The following is a 17268-nucleotide window of genomic DNA, read 5'->3' as shown; positions in this document are numbered from 1 at the left end:
ACTTACTTAGAAAAAGAATATTCTCTTATATTGAAGATCGGAAGAAGTAGTACAAAAATAAGTATGTAACTACATATGATAAGACTTAAATTTTTTTTTTTACATATGATGAGATTGTATGTAAAAATATATGGACAAAACTTAGCTACAATTCTCTAGGTGTTTTTTGTAAAAAAATATATTTTTTTTTGGATATAACAAACTTGAGAAAATTATGTATTTAAAGAAATTATGATGAATTTAATCAAGAATCATACCAAAAACACCAAACAAGTTTTTTCCAAAATATATAACGAAATGAATAGGCACCTAGTTTAAGTTGATCACATCACAAAAGAGGTGGGAAAGGTTAAGTCCAGCTAAAACAGGAATAGCTAATTCTAATAGATGAAGATAAACAAGAACGAAAGAAAGCTATAGCCCCAAGAGCAATTTGCAATCTTGACGAAAAGGACGCATGAGATGAAGAAAACCAACACCAAAGTACATCAATTTATAGTACTTGGCCTAGTGCTTCACAAATCATTAAATTATAGGTTGTATAATAATGTTTCTCACATTCCATCGTATCATAAGGTGCCTCATCCTTATAAAACCGGCTTGTAAGGTAATGAGTGTCTTCTCTCTATAACTCAGCAGTCCAGAAACCTGAGCAATATGTGACAAATAACAAACTACAAAACAATTTCAAAACCAACTTCAACACACACCATCATGCCTAGCGTGTGCCTGGGTCAAATTCCCAAAATGCAATCTTTAACATGACTATGATACCATGTTGAAATTTGAGATCTAACTTATTCTTACAAAATCGGCTTGAATTATGCTCTATACCCAACAGAAATTGCTCATTCGCAATTGAAAAGACAATTTTACCCCTACTTATGTTAACTCACACTAGTACAAAATCTTGTGTGGCTTAGATCATGCCACGTGATTTAAGTCACGCTAGTGTTAACAACAACGAGACTTAACTCACGCTAGTTCAAAATCATGTGTGACTTAAGTTAATCAGCGTGAGTTAAGTCACCTTAGTGTTAAACTGAGTGTGAGTTAACTCACGCAAGCTTTTGTGCTCGAACCAGAACAGGATGTAGTGCCTTGTTCCCTGTTTTCCCAAGTTCCTTTATTCATTCAATCAAAACTCACAATTTAAAGAACATTCATTCAACAATTCATTAAATCATGCATTCATAGTATACGCAATATCAACGAAAAATAACTAAAATGTCATAAATACAACAAATATAAAAAAGTACTAAAATAAGACACTATTGATGCTCTTGTAGACTATGACTCCTACTCCTCCTCCGTGGAACTGACTCCTAGTCAAACACGCTATAATCGGTCTGGAGGCCCTCCAAAATGCTGAAAAAGAGTGGATGTGAAACCACCTCTGGAATCTCCATCGTCTGCTCCACTTTGACTCTCATGCTGTTGATGACCTGCAATGGATCGGGAGGATGTCTAGCCCACTCCTGCTCAACAATAACCTTCTGGTAGACAAGTCTGGGAGTTACGTACTGAGGAACGGGAGCAAGGCCGACGATAAGAGGATGAGATACACGGTAGAACCATCTCATGTACCCATCTAAATGCTTCCAAGGCTCGTCGTCCGGGACCGCCTCACCCATATCTTGCTGACTGACGACATGCAGAGCAAACTCCAAGAAGGCAGCAACCACATCTGCTGGAGCAAGAGGCAGAATCGTCGTAGCAGGTCGGGGAACGGTCTGAACATAGTCATACTGCCTCAAAACCCGCTCCGGCAAGTGACGCACTATCTTTTGTTTGTCGACCATGATCCATCTGGAGTACTAGCACACGAACTGAAAAGGCATCAGGTCTCGTCGGCGCTCGTACGGCCTCCAAAATACATGACAATGCTCCATCGAATGCATCAAGCCTCCAAAATACATGACAATGCTCCACATACGGGTACTCCCGTTCGTAATCTTCATATTTCTTCCTCGGAATGACATGTCTGAAGTGAGCTATAACCCATCCTTGCAAGCACAAATAGACAAATTTAAATCAGCACACAAGTATCATACAAAAAAATATACATTTACGATTAACTTAAAAAAAATATATTACCACAAGCAAGGTCATGTAACCACCAATGGCGTCAACATGTGAGTTGGAGGTAAGATTCAGCTGCTCATACAAGAAAGCAAGTCTCATCCTGCCCCATGATCACGTTCCTAAGTCATCCAAATTCGGAATCGTAAGCATCCACAACAGATTAATGGTTTTGCTATTCTTGTCGGCAAAGAGGGTGTAGCCAAGCAAGAGCAACAAAAACGCCTTGACATAGGCGGGCCTAATACGACTCAGCTCCTCCTCCTCCTCCTCATCTGATAAATCCTCCCCCAGCAAATGGTTACACCTATTCAACAGCTCCTCATAACGCTGTTTCAAATACCTATATTGGCTAAAATATGGTTTTAGTCCCTGCAAATATGCCTTGTTTTGGTTTTAGTCCCTGTAAAATAAAAATTTTGTTTTTGGTCCCTGCAAAATTTTTTGTTTTTGAAAATAGTCTCTGACCCCACTTTTGTGATGATTTGCATACGTGGCACATTATAACTGAACCAATTTTGTAGTTTTTGGTCCCAGCAAAATATTTTGTTTTTAAAAAAGGTCCCTGCAAAATTTTTTGTTTTTGAAAGAGGGACTATTTTCAAAAACAAAAAATTTTGCAGGGACCAAAAACAATTTTTTTTTAACAAAGACTAAAACCAAAACGAGGCATATTTGCAGGGACTAAAATCATATTTTAGCCTACCTAAAACTACCACATTTCACTCTAAACAACATCTACAATACAATTCCTAACTTAATTCATCACTAACATGCAAGCAAAATTTATAAAAACCTAAAAATGTTAAATTTCTTAAAAAATTCAAAAATTTCAACCAAAAAAATGCAATGAAGTAGGATATCATCACTTACTTGGGAGTTTTTGAAAATGGAGGAAGTGTGTGTCTGTTTTGCTGATAAATGAGTTAAGCCACGTAGCGTGACTTAACTCACGCGGCGTGACTGAAGTCACTTGAACACATAACTAGCGTGAGTTAACTCACGCAGGGGCAGTTTCAGAATTTCAGTTAGGAGCGAGCAATTTCTGTTGGGTAAAGAGCAGAATTCAATCGACTTCATGGCCGGCCCAAGGCAAAGGCCGGTGGTGCAGCGGCCTAGGGCCCATGCCCGTAAGGGACCCAATTTTTTTTATTACAAAAGGGTGTATATTGTAATATTGGGTTTAATAGGGGTGTAAATATCAATAACCGCAAAGAGGGCCTAAATATTTACCAGACTTCATCCCATCAGCAATTTCACTAATTTTTTTACAACCCAACAATATTTCATTTTTACACCCTCCACCCAGCATTTTCATTTTCACCATATCATATCTAAAGGATCATATATCATATCGATAATATGCGGTGTACTAATAAGTTTTTCGTGTATTGCACGAAAAACTTTTTCAGGGAAAAACAAAAAAATGACCTATATTACAGGGGAGTCAAGCACCATTAACCCTATTAAAAAATATGACAGTCCGAAAACAGAAATATAATTAAAACTTTTGCTTTAGTTAATAAAATCTGTTTTACTTCCTGTAAAAATAAAACTGTTTAATTAACATAAAATGACATGCAAATTATTGATGTTTCAATTTTTGTTTTCATTCATTATATGAATCTTACAAATTGATCTAATGATGTTTGTAAAATCTTGTTTCATCTAAGGAACGTTAAGTGAAAAAAATTATATTTTATGGATAAACAAATGTTAGCATTTTCCGCTTTCACTAATATTTAAATTTGAATCTTTTAACTCTTTTAACTCATTTGGATACTGATTGAACAATCAAGCGAGGAATACACGTGTGAAGAAAAATACTTACTTCAGTATGACATAAAGTAACTAAATGGCACTTGTCAATAATTAACATAGATTTTATAAGTTTTTTTTTTTTTGGCAAAAGCAAAACAGGTTTTATTCATGTTGACATAAGAGAGTTTGAATGAGATAATTTCAGTCTCTTCCAGACTATTCTAAGGTCTTAATTTTGGATTAAGCTTTGAAATGCAGCATTAAATTTAGGAGAAAACTTAGGTACAATTCCTTAGGTCCTTTTCGTATGGTTCTTAACTAAAAATATATATTTTTTGGATATAACAAACTTTGAGAAAATTATGAATTTGAGGAAATCATAGTGAATTTAGTTAAGAACCATATGAAAAGTACCTAAGGAATTGTACCTAAGTTTTCTCCTTAAATTTATTTAGAGAGAGAGAGTTCGACACGGGAATTAGTTTCTAAAAAAATTGTAACGCTAGTTCCAAATAATTTGGGAATTCGACATTACTTGCATATAATTTTAAAAAATGCTAAGAGTATGTTTGGATGAGCTAATTGAGAAATTTTGAAGAATTTAGAGTTTTAGGCTATCTAAATGATTCAATTAAATTACTTTCATTTTTTAATATTTTTGTTGGATGAAGTAATAAAAAATTTCATTATCATCATTTTTGGACAACTTTTAGAAATTTTAATTTTTTGGGGCCAAAATTAAAAATTGAAATTAGGGGTCAAATTATAAATTTAAAAAATCTGAGGGGTCAAATTATATTTTTTGAAAATTCTGAGGGGCCAATTTGCAATTTTTTGGAAATTTATTGGGGTCAAATTGAAAATTTTGGAAAGTTTGAGGACCAAAATGCAAAATTTTAAAAAATTCTTAGCTTTTAGGTGTCATTTCAAATTCTCTAAATTTGACTTGAACAAAATACTTCATAAATATCCATCATTTTGAAAATTCTTCAAATTATTATCCAAACAATAGAATTCACCTCAAATATTTGAATTCCTTCAAAACATTCCCCCATCCAAACACACTCTAAGAGAATTGTTTTTTTCACTGTAATTCATACATGGAATCGGTGAAATAAAATTATGAACAAATAATATTTGTGACATAGTAATCCATGGCACATCTGGCAGTTTTCTTCACCAGGTGTTGGTTGGTTCCAAATTAGATTGATGAAAAAGTTATCATTGAGGTATTTGCCAACTCCACGAGATGAATCATAAGTAGTGACATGGACATTGACATGCTTAGCATAAACAGAGCTAATATGCCCACAGCCAAGGCAGGTCTAGTGTTCATCAACATTCTTTGCAACAATCCAACTGCATCACATACATCCGAACCATAATTCTCAAAATACTTCTTCTCCCATTCAGTCCAATCAGAATGATCTTTAGTCTTTGTTTCCACCATCTCAATCTCACGGATTCGCATTCTAAGAATGATCATGTTCTCATCCACCAACTTGCCATCATATTGTTGGCCAAATGGGTCTCTTTTTGATGCACAGATAAAACTCTTGTTATTATGTGAATTGAATGGTGTACTTCGGCGCATTATATTTCCCGAAGAAGGGCTTGATAGAAGCACATGCGAGGATATAAATGTTGCTTGCATTTTCTAGGACTTGAATGAAAATCTTCCAAGTGATTAAGGTTTGTAAGGCAAGAAAGCAATAGCTAGGTTTGAATTGCAATCTGTATTTGGAAGGTATTGTGGAATATTTTTATGATGCTGATTATGTTGTGCATATATATAAGAAGGTGCCACCCATATAAGACATGATTTTGCGCGTATTCTGTTGTTACTTTGTAAGGGCGGTGGAGTGGAAGTTGGGGCGTGAAATAGAGTTTAATTCCAAGAAAGTGAGATTGGGGATCACGTCACATCATATTATTTGAAATTAGAGGAAGCGTGTTGATTAATTTGAATCTTCCTTACGCCAAAGAAAGAACCTTCTTTTTGTCTTTCTCATTCAATTTGCATCACGTTGTATTTGTTTCCTGTCCAAATCACTGATACCATCATCATCATAGTATATTGGACGACAAATATAATTTTTTAAATCAACTTTCATGAGGCAAAGCCGCAAACGCTACGATGCAATATAAAAACAATGTTGATACGTTAAATAACTAGTAGCCTTGCTTAATTTATTTAACATGATGTCACTTTCCATAAAAATAGTATTTTCGTAAGGACAATGTGCATATGGTGTTTTTCATATGACTTGACTAAATTATCTATGATTTTTTCAAATCTATAATTTTTTAGAAGTTTGTTATAACAACAAAAAATGTATTTTTTTTTGTTAAGAATCATATGAAAAGTACCTAAGAAAATGCACATAAGTTTTGTCCTTTTAATGATTACTAAGAGAACATATATCAAAACAAATGATAAATTAAGCGACTAAAGGGAACAAATATAAAAAATTAATAAATGCTAAATTGAAAAGGTGAGCTTTGCCACTCGATTCCAGCCCAAAAAGATGACTAAAAATGATCCAACATTGGGCAAGAAATAGCAAAGTCTAGAAGGTTTAGTGTCCACTAGGTCAATTAAAAATAACCTGCCTGCTTCAATTTTCAGACATCATTCGTCATAGCACTATTCACAATCAAGAAAAAAACTCTTTACGTAGACGATTTCCACATACTCCTATCACTGAATAAAAAATAGTTGCTTTATCTAAATGAACCAAACATGAAACTGCTTAAAATGATCCACTGTCACTGTTTGATATTACAGCCAGCTAAAAATCTGATATCATAAGCTTTATGATTATTATTTTTTGAATGTCCGATAATGACATCGTGGAAATCAGTGATTGTGGTCTTGTTCTATAGGAGAAGGCTCACTTCTCAGTAATTGCAGGTCATCCTTTGCAAAGATATCACTCTACTGAGCACCTGTATTAGATAAATTATTAAATAGATGAATGTCTGATATGAACAGTAGTAGTGCCCAGCTGATTACAAACCTTCTAGGATAAATGAGCCAACAGGGTCTAATTCAGGTGACTCAAGCGGCTCGTCCGAACCAACTTGGCTGACCTCTGGTGCTTCATGTGTCTGATCAACTTGTTCAGGATTTAACTCCTCGAGTTTTAAATGTGGTTTACTGTGGTCAGGAGGGGTTGTTTCAAGTTGCTGGTATTTGGGCTTGTTTTTCTCAAGGAGAAGGTAGGTGGTACAATACCAAAATAACAATATTCTATTTTGCGCTAGCAGTGTATCCCTAATTGTACTTTTTCCAAAGGAAAGACGTTCTAGTGCCTGCGAAATAGAGAAAAGGACAAGCAAGTGAAACAGATCAGCATTCAAGAAAGCACGCCCAATTAAACAACCAATCTTATATTATCCAAGAAACATTGACGGTATATCATAGTTTTATTTTAATTTAACTCAACATAAATGGTTGAATGGGGATATATTAATTTCTAAATTTATAGCTTATTTGATGTTGTAAAAGCAAAAGCATTTCTATTCCAGGAGCAGCTATATTACAGTAATATTAAAACATAAAAACTTGAGTAAAGGAGTTAAGGCATGCAAATGCTCCTTTATTGACTTTTACTAAAGATATAAGCTCGGGTACATCATGTTCGGTCATTTCCTCAACTATCGATAACCAAAATCAGGTGCACATTACTGGTGAGAAGGAAAATAATGCAGAAATGGAATATCAGTTTCAGAGAAAACGTATGCGAGAGAACAAACAACCTGTCGAGGATTCCACAAATCAGACAAACCAGCATTTTTTATCGGCACGTCCTGGCAACCAGGACTGTCGGGACCAATGATTATTTTGAGTTGGAACTGTCGGGGATTGGGCAGCCCGAGTGCAGTTCCAAATCTACGAAACCTGGCCCGGGGACACAAACCAGATATTCTTTTCCTCTCTGAAACGTTGGCTAATACACGAAGCATGGAAAATATTCGTGTCATGTTGGGATATGACTCATGCTTAGCAGTTGATGTGGTAGGCAGGAGTGGTGGGCTGGCAGTGTTTTGGAAAGATGTTTCTAATTGTCGTGTGTTAAATTACTCTCGAAATTTCATTAATATGATTGTGGAGGATAAAGAAGCTGGTGATTGGAGATTAACTTATTATTATCGCTTTCCTGAACGTGCTCGTAGTCGTGATGCTTGGGATTTACTTCGGGAGTTGCGGGATATGTCATCTCTTCCGTGGTGTATCATTGGGGACTTTAATGACTTGTTGTCTCAACAAGACAAGTCTGGTATTCATCCTCATCCTAATTGGTTGTGTATGGGTTTCCGTGAAGTGGTTGATGATTGTGCCTTATCCGATATTAAATTGCATGGTCACTCATTTACGTGGATCAAGAGTCCGGGTACTAATCGAGTACTAGAAGAAAGATTGGATATGGCTATGGGAAACTCCGAATGGCTCCAACGTTTTCCAGAAGTCAAACTTACAAACTTGCTTACTTCCCACTCTGATCACACTCCAATACTTCTTGATACTGTCCCAGGTGGCAGGAGGTTCATAAACAACCCTCATCATCGATTGTGCAACACGGGCAGAATAGAGTGCAAGCTAACAACTCAGATTGGGAGAAACCGCGTGAGACGTGGTTGAAGTGCAATGTGGATGCCGCGTTTCATGACCGTCAACATATTACATCTTTCGCGTGTTGTGTTAGAGACTCCCGTTGGCAATTCATTCGGGCTCAAACGAAATGGCAACGAGCAAATATGAAAGTTTTGGAGGGGGAGGCAGTTGCCTTACTCGATGCGATTCACTTTGTTGTTGGGAACAGATGGGACCGGGTTGTCTTCGAGTTCAACTCAGCTACTCTAGTGCAAGCGCTATCGTCTCCGGGCCATGGTGATTCGGAATTTTATGCTATTGTTTCTAGTATTATTTTTCAGTTATCTTTACATTCCAACTTCGAGGTGAAGTTTGTTAGGAGACAAGCGAACATGGTTACTCATAGCTTAGCTAGGGCAGCCTGTTCTTGGGCTAGTCACCGTATTTTTTATTCTTATCCTTCTTGTATTGAACACTGGTTGATTAAAGATAATAGTTAACTTTGCTTTGGTCAAAAAAAAAAAAAAAAAACTTGAGTAAAAACTGATATCATAGCCTCACAGGTTCAGTTTATTCACTTCACTCATACGTCCTGGTCAAAACTCATAATATATAAGTATTTTATATAATTTTATCAAACAATCTTAGTTCCAGGTGAAATTTAAAAGATTACGGCTCCTCACCTGCTCTCCAGTTTGAATATCAAATGAATGCTGATGATCAAATTGAAGACCACGGAATTCATTGATGCAAAGTCCTTGAAAGGCCCTGAAAGTGTGCATAAATTAAGTTGGTATCCATTAGTACGAGAGTCTGACAAACATATATTAACGTTTGCAATGATGCTTAACCCTTTCACTCAATAATGTTCTGTTTCTTAGTTCCGGTTATATATTTGACAGTTTTACTCCCCTTGATTATTAATAAATCAGAACTGTGCTTACCATCTAATCAGAGAAACACTAGGAATCCAGCGGAAGATGATTGGGGTATTCTCAGGGTTGACATAGTAGCCACCAAATACTATAAATACTGTCATAAGAGAGGGGCCTACTGCCATTGCTGCTTCAGTGGTTGGAACCATAGCACCAACAGTAAGACCCATCGCAGATGCAGCAAAGGATTCTGCAGTAACGATTCCACAGAATTTCCCAAATCTAAAATGTCGAAAATAAATTAGTTATATAAAGAGATGGAAATAATCAACTACAAATAAAGCCCTCGTGACGACAAAGACACAAAGTAGATGTGAGAAAAGAGACAGCGACATAGAGGACAAACTTTTTTCCTCTTGCGATTTTCTTTTTTGGTTCTTTTCCTTTTCATACTGAAGATGTCAAAAATCAAGAGAAAGGTGAAAAATATCAAATTTGTCATTTCTGCTTATACAGAATGGTTTTTCATCTCCTATGTATATGTATACCCCTATGCCTTTGGGATTTTGAACAATAAATAATTCTTGGAAAAAACAAAGTCATTTATGCATTATGCGAAAGTCATAGCTGGGATTTTGAACAATAATTAATCCACCGCCCAAATAAATAAACAAAGTCATTTATGCATTATGCGAAAATTTGGCAAATCATGCACCTTTCTTGCACAACACTGTATAAAGCAATACCAAAAAACTTAACCTACCACCCAAAAAACCAGCAAAATGAAATGAAATCGAGAACTGACTCAAACTACATAGCTCACAGAGACCAACTAAGTAAACTAACCTCATCAAAGTGGGATGGAGACGTGCCATTGGGTATAAAACAGCACCAAACATTAATGGAAATGCTGCTCCAATGGGAGCCTCAGCCAATAGTTTTGAAAACAGATAGGGACCCAAGGAATAGGAGCCTTTAGAACGTTCTCTATCAACAATTGACCGTTCCTTCGGAAACACGCCTACAGTCTTAGTGAGAGCAGCCATAGCTGTGTTTATAGCAGCAACCTGTGAATGTCATCCATGTCATTCAGGAAGGTAAACTTAGCCAAGTGAAACTGTCATTCTAATAACATAATAAAAAGATTTTATAGATTTTGGAGTTTAAAGCATTTCAAAACGATTGTTGAGATAATTAAAATAAAAGATGGAACTCAAGTCTACTAGATTAGGAGAGCACTATCCCAGCACAATTAATTGATGGTCCCCCATAATATTTAATTATTTTCAGTTTTACCTTAGGGTAATAAGCAAAAATCCACTAATACTTTAAGAGCTTGAGTCTAATAAAATCATGTCGAAGCGTACACACATTACAAATACATACTTGCAGAAGGTGTCTATACCAAAAAATCAAATGATTAATAGTCAAAATCCACACAGCATGGCATCTAAAAATGACTTCTAGAATGTTACCTAGTAGAAGAACAATTTAATAAGCATGATAAATTCCACTATTCCACAGCAGCCAATGATATACGAATTTGCATATAGACAGACATTACTTCTACTGCCGTAGTAGATTAAAAATTGAATATCTAGCATTAAAACAGTTTAAAGTTGTTCCGCGATGCACATTAGCAGCAGGCTGATAAGATATATGATGATACAGATAACTATTCCAATTCGAGAAGGAATAGGTCTCCATAGAAATGGGGGAAAGACTAGAATTTCATTATTAATTTCTTCATATTTTCCTTGCACATACAATGCATATTTATATAGTAGAAGAGGTAGTTTATTAACCACCATTTCCTAACTCCATAAAACTACTAACTAACTATATATAAATATGGGAAATGGGGCACTAGTTAAGGACTTTAAATGGTAACTTTTTATGAAAATTTGTGTAATCAGTGCATTGGAAATTGAAAACTTTGACATTTTTAAAAAATAATTACTTAATTTAGTATGCTTAAAGAATGCCCCAGGGGCACTCGTTAACAAAACCCATATAATATATAATTAATAATAATACTAACTTCTTATATACATAATAATACATTATTACTTCCCTCAACAACAAAAAAAAATACATTATTACTAATATATTACGTATGAATTATATATAAAACATATTAATAATTTATTTTATATATTATTTAATAATCTTATCACAGGCCTACGAGAAATAATCTTGCAGGAATCAAGAATATCACAAACCTGAAGCAATCCCATTCTGTCTTGTATTGAAGTCTGAGATTTTCCCATTCTCCAAAAAACTGAACCAAAGATAACTGCTGATGCAATTGACATCCTTGACCGAACTTTGTTGGTAGGTGCATCACGGGAAGCCTAGTCAGACAGAGAATCATGAATCAAAAATAAATGAGAAATAATTTTAATTCTCCATACACCGACTGCAAGATATAAATCATCCCTTTTTAAGTTCCAAAACTATAAGGCTGTCTAATATCTAGTGACCAGGGTCCAGAGGTAAAGAATATAAAGACAAGAGGTGATATGGTTGAAGTTGATACACAGAAAATATTTTTTTACTTCACAAAATACAAGATATGAAAACAATAAACAGTATAACCACTTTTGTGATTATGTCTTGTAACATGACAAGCCTCGTAAGTCTTCCTTTAACAGTCACTTTAATACTCTTTTCTACACTCAGTCTTCTATTGGAAGAAATTCATGTGGGTCCCACAATTTAAAAAGTAGGTCCCACATAAATTGTGGGGCCCACGTGGTTTTACCCAACAATAGAGCGAGTGTTGGATGGAGTGTTAAAGAGAGTGTTCTCAGCACTACTCATCATGCAATATACCCAAGTTCAGCCATTTCAATAAGTAGAAAGACAATGAATTGAAAAAGAAACCTGCATCCATGCCCGTCTAAGAAGCAACCGAAATTGCTTCCACCAGCCCCCTTTCGTTTTTGCTACACTCCTCTTGCTGATTCTCTTTCTACTTTTCGAGAGGTCATCTAGAGTAATTGGAGTAGCATATATTATTGTAGATTGTCTTAGTGAGAATGACTCAACAAGCCCATTGGTCCTTTTTTGAGAGGAATAGACACTGTCAGAAGAACTGTAGTCTATGGATATAAGATCGGCCAAAAATTCTGCAGGATTAACATGATCTGGGCAGTGGTACCTGTTTCATAAAAAATTATCAACATACTGTTCAGAATAAACAAGAATCCATGACAAAATGTTAAACAAAATTTCCATTTCAATGTACTATCCCTTACTTCTAGTAAGATATTAACAATAAACAGCATGGAGAAAGAGATCATGTGTTTGGGTTGACTGAACAAATGCAGGAGGATTTTCAACTTGAATTTATTAGATAATGAATAAAAGTTCATCGGATTAATGTAAAATATATTTTTCAAATACCCTATCAAATAAAAGCTAAAACAGAATTACCTACTACACAAGATATAGGTATTAAGCGGAAATTAAATGCAGACCATGGTGAAAGAATCTCTCCTCACAGAAAGTTAGAAATATATCTATTCCAATTTTGAGATTATGCTTTTCAGCCCTCGTACACCACATAAAATTGTGGCTTGACTACAAAATGTAAACCTTAGATATTGATAAGGAGACTCAAATAAAATAAGTAGAATAACTAAAGATGCACAATGTTACACCAAGAATATTGTTTACCACAATGGTGTTATCAATATCAAGCCAAAACTTGATGGAATGATAAGTTGAATGTGAACATATTTGAAGTTCTGACAAGCTTCTATAATCTAGATTTCTTGGCTTTTCAAGGAGTTTACTGTTTCATTAAAGATTCTCAAATAATAGACAGAAAAATTGTGTAATCAACTTATTATAAAGAAATTGGTCGCAACGAAATAGGTTATTTAATAGTATATGAAGTTAATTGGGCCATAATTTCTTAAGTACTCCAACACTTGAGGATTCCCAAATTAAGAATGTAAGACAGCAAAACGTAAATAAGGTTAAGACAACTACCCGAATTTTGAGAAGTACGTCAATGGTTCATCACCAGCAGGACCAGCATAAACAAGTGAACCATCAGTTAGCAAGACAATGTCGTCGAATTTGCTGTACACTGATCCTCTTGGCTGATGTATAGAGCATATTACAGTATGACCATCGAGTGCAAGTTGTCGGAGAGTTTCCATAACCTTCTCAGCCTGGAAGGCATCAAGTCCTGAGAGTAACTTCATGACAAAATTAGTGGGGAGAGAGAGAGAGAGAGAGGTTATAATTCTCCGAAAATTGACCACACATGACAGCAGTAAATGGCAAGGAGAAGTCATTTATGCATTATCACTTACTAAGAGAAAACAAGAGTTTGGCAAAAAATTATCATCAAAAGAAGAAAGGAAGTTCTATCTGTGCATATATATTATTACACTATATAGGTTGATGCACAAGGAACCCCTCCAGTATAGGTCAGTGTTAGAAAGACCCATTGCGATTCAACACAAAAAATTGACTCCCTAAACAAACCAAATGGTGCAATGTTAGTGTAAAATCAACCCCTTGGGTTGTAGGGAATCAATATGAAGTGTCATAAGTTGGAGGAGATGAGCTATTGAGTTTTAAATTGCTAGGGAGTTTTTGAGAAGCAATCCAAAAATTAAGGGATCCCTTAGGAGTTAGTTAATTTAGACAGTTGGAATAGTTGGTTACTCACAGGGGGTTATTAAGATTAACAAGTATGAAGAGACAAGAGTTTGATCGTTCAAAGGACCAAGCAAGTGCTCAGTTGTGAAAAAAAGAACCATTGGAGATATATTTCCCTTCATTCGATTCATTTTCAGTCAAGAAATGAAATCATTCTTTTTATACTCTATTAGCATGTGGGTTCCTAATGTGTACAAACAATCTAGCATATTCAAATTGAAATTCTTTTACCACAAGATGAATTTCTTATTGATTTCTTCTTTACTTCTGTGCCTTATATCATAATCAAAGTTTGAATCCAATGCAAAGCAATTCTGCATGTGCATGCTTACCTGTTGTGGGTTCATCAGCAAATATAACAGATGGGCTTGCAAGCAGTTCACATGCCAAAGATAGACGTTTCTTTTCTCCACCGCTGATTCCACGAACTTTTGCATCACCAACATTAGTATCAGCACAGCTGACCTTAAGCACACAGATGCCAAAGGGAGTAAGATAAGTAACATAGAACTGTCCAATGAGACTAACAAATTTTCAATCATGAATCTGATATAGGAAAGCTAAAAATAATCATACAAGTAACTTTGATAGTAATTTTCATTTTTGGAACTTGGGAGGATGGCGAGCAAGCATGCAAATATGGAAGGCATAAAACAGATATAAGAGCAGTAGTCAATCATAATTGAAGGACCAAAATTCATCAATCTTCAAGGAAGATATAAAGGTTTGTTGAAAAAATCTACTTAAAAACCAGCAACTACTTTGCGACTGAAACAAATTATACCATATAGAAAAACTCACCAGGCCTGTTTTGAAAAGGAGATTGTTGACATATTCATCCCTCTCTTCGGCAGAAGATATGTTGTGAAGCTGTAATTCTATAGCAAGAGACAACGTTTCCCTCACAGTAAGCTGTGAGAAGAAGAGATCCTCCTGTCTCACATAAGCAAACCTACAAAAAACCAGCATTTCAGTTAAACATCAAACAAAACTTCAAAGATATATTTATCATGAAAATCAGTGCAGGTACAAATTCCAATCAAACAACTAAACAAACACATACTTGTAAGCGTTTCTGGAACTAGGCTTTCCATTGAACTCCAAAAGGCCACTCAAATGAAGCCGAGGTGACGCTGATAGCTGACCAGCAAGAACATTGAGCAATGTTGTCTTCCCTGAACCTGAAGGTCCCATTATTGCTAATAATCTTCCCGGTTTTGCTTCTCCACTCAGATTTTTAAGCAAAAATCTCACCTATTCATTTAAAAATTCACATAAAATCTCCATCATCACCAAAATCAAACTTCAAAAACAAACATCCAAAATCTCTATAAAACCAACAGAACCACGTGCATGCAACGATACAATAAATATCCAAGACTATTACAACGATTTTTCCTCACACTGTTAGATTCTGATTTTCTCAGCAACTAATTCAGCATTTACAGAGAGAGAAGGAATAGAAACTCACGGACTTGGAGGATTTATCAGAAAGTGAACAATTAATATTGTTCCAACGGATTGTGACCGGGGTAACCTTTCCGGTGGAAGGAGGAGTTTCACCGTCGTTGATTGGAACATCGTCGTCGACGTCGTTTTCCGGTAAGAGAGCGGGACCGGGTGCAGAGAAGATACGAACAAGGAAAGAGACAGCAACGGCGACGGCGAGCTGGCCAAGGCCGCTTCCGCCTAAGCCGGTGACGATTTGATGAACCTTTTTCCCACCGAAAACCACCATTATCGTTTCCGTCTGAAGTTTCGGTAGTGACTAGTGAAGGGAAGTGAAGTTTGAGCTTGAAACAGAGAAATGAGAATGAGGAAAAATAAAAATCAGAGTAAAAACGACGGCGTTTTGTGAGTGAAGAGCATGGGTGACACGTGTTAATTTGTGTGTGTAGATAGATAAGACGAGTAGAAAAAACTAAAAACGGAACTGTAGAGTGTACTTGTATCAGTGAGAAAAGAAAAAGGTTTTCTGTTTTTTGTTTTATCGTTTCCTTATCGTAATCTCAATTGGGTGGGTTTTTGCTTCAATACAAAGCCAAAACAATCCCATAATGAGACGTTGGGGCTTATCTTTTTGGATTTTTCCTCTGGCTTAAGTTCTGTTTTGATCTTGTGTAACTTCTGTTCTATGGCTGTATAAAGGTTCAAGCCCTCTCTTGAATTTTATTGCTTTCTTTTGCCTTATAAAAAAAAAAAAAAATTACTCTGTCTGGTGTTATTTGCTGAGGATAGAAAATGAGATGAGAAAAATAGACGTCAAAGAAATGCCAGTGATTTTACAAAGAGATAAATATCTTTGAACTAAAAAAGAAGAAGATAGAGATGAGATAACAATTAAGGTTCGAATTAAAATGAATCTTTGCACAATACTTGACACATCAAGCCACAAATATTATTTGGTGCATAAATAAGTTTTTATTTGACATATACATGAACGAACCTAATATGCACCTTTCCCCCACAGTAGACATGTCAGATTACGACTACTTTTTCACATTGTTCTTAAATTTACAACATTTTCTTCTTTGGACATAAATTACTTTATACTTTCAGCCATTGCCATTTTCATTGAGGGGTTTGTCATCTCAGTCTCATATACTCTTATACAATGGCTACAAGCTTCATGCTTCTCATCAATTACTGATAATACATTGTAGAAAATCGTAGAATCATAGGGACGAAGATTATAGATGTAAGCAAGAGAGCAAGTATAAGAGTATTCATGTGAGAGATACTCATATAAACTCATTATATAGAAATGAATAGATTTGATTAAAAGATACTGAATGAGTACAATAGTGTTTATATGTATAGAGATTAGTTTGAGTAACCAACTCTAACTAACTTCTAAGGTCATCCATAATGGTGGGTGTTTCATCTATTTAGCACCATATTAAATAGACACTCACATTGTGGGGTATAATATTTGGATGTCTATGAAAGTATCTTTTCTCTCTTCACTTTTTGTGGACCCCATTTAAAAAATCATAATGAAATAAATAAATTTTTATTGAAATGTAATGATATGAAATTATTTATAGAATCTATTTCGTAATTTCTTTTGTGGTGCTGGGTTGGAGAAAATTGGTGCTTATTAAATATTATTGTAAAATGAGTAATGTGGACAAAAGGATCTCATTTAAGTAGAGCTGTCAAAACGGGCGGCCCGGAACGGGCCAGCCCGTATTAAAAATTTTATATATTTTTTTTTAAAAAAGTACTATAAAATACTCCTATCATTTTTTTTATAAATAATATTTTTAATAT

General features: G+C 35.3%; 3 protein-coding genes across 3 annotated transcripts; all 3 read right to left on the bottom strand.

Annotated features, from left to right (window-relative positions):
• Positions 1 to 1325: 1325 nt before the first annotated feature.
• Positions 1326 to 2443, bottom strand: LOC120579387 (uncharacterized). Its single transcript, XM_039831445.1, has 2 exons — positions 2098 to 2443; positions 1326 to 2006 (listed from the first exon to the last, which is right to left on the bottom strand). Exon 2 carries the CDS (start codon positions 1800 to 1802, stop codon positions 1326 to 1328), a length of 477 nt encoding a protein of 158 aa, XP_039687379.1. The 5' UTR covers positions 1803 to 2006; positions 2098 to 2443.
• Positions 2444 to 4788: 2345 nt separating this feature from the next.
• On the bottom strand, positions 4789 to 5847 carry LOC11427909 (uncharacterized). Its single transcript, XM_003592496.4, has one exon. The coding sequence runs from the start codon at positions 5495 to 5497 to the stop codon at positions 5045 to 5047; it is 453 nt and encodes a 150-aa protein (XP_003592544.1). The 5' UTR covers positions 5498 to 5847; the 3' UTR covers positions 4789 to 5044.
• Positions 5848 to 6409: 562 nt separating this feature from the next.
• LOC11427910 (ABC transporter G family member 7) lies at positions 6410 to 15927 on the bottom strand. Its single transcript, XM_003592497.4, has 12 exons — positions 15467 to 15927; positions 15059 to 15249; positions 14797 to 14947; positions 14328 to 14460; positions 13315 to 13516; positions 12202 to 12478; positions 11538 to 11669; positions 10162 to 10382; positions 9385 to 9597; positions 9124 to 9208; positions 6864 to 7158; positions 6410 to 6792 (listed from the first exon to the last, which is right to left on the bottom strand). Exons 1-12 carry the CDS (start codon positions 15731 to 15733, stop codon positions 6782 to 6784), a joined length of 2178 nt encoding a protein of 725 aa, XP_003592545.2. The 5' UTR covers positions 15734 to 15927; the 3' UTR covers positions 6410 to 6781.
• Between the last annotated feature and the right edge of the window lie 1341 nt (positions 15928 to 17268).

The sequence above is a fragment of the Medicago truncatula genome, chromosome 1 (assembly GCF_003473485.1).
Source record: "Medicago truncatula cultivar Jemalong A17 chromosome 1, MtrunA17r5.0-ANR, whole genome shotgun sequence".
NCBI classification, from domain to species: domain Eukaryota; kingdom Viridiplantae; phylum Streptophyta; class Magnoliopsida; order Fabales; family Fabaceae; genus Medicago; species Medicago truncatula.
Note: the sequence above shows the minus strand (reverse complement) of the source record. Positions and strands in the feature narration are given on the sequence as shown.

Bases quoted from the DNA above. Each gene is read 5' to 3' on its own strand.
- LOC120579387 (XM_039831445.1), bottom strand. From the start codon at position 1,802: ATGGTCGACAAACAAAAGATAGTGCGTCACTTGCCGGAGCGGGTTTTG.
- LOC11427909 (XM_003592496.4), bottom strand. From the start codon at position 5,497: ATGCAAGCAACATTTATATCCTCGCATGTGCTTCTATCAAGCCCTTCT.
- LOC11427910 (XM_003592497.4), bottom strand. From the start codon at position 15,733: ATGGTGGTTTTCGGTGGGAAAAAGGTTCATCAAATCGTCACCGGCTTA. The intron at 12,479-13,314 runs GTAGTTGTCTTA...TTTATGAAACAG, and splicing joins ACGTACTTCTCAAAATTCGG to GTACCACTGCCCAGATCATG. The intron at 7,159-9,123 runs GTGAGGAGCCGT...TCTATTTCGCAG, and splicing joins ATATTCAAACTGGAGAGCAG to GCACTAGAACGTCTTTCCTT.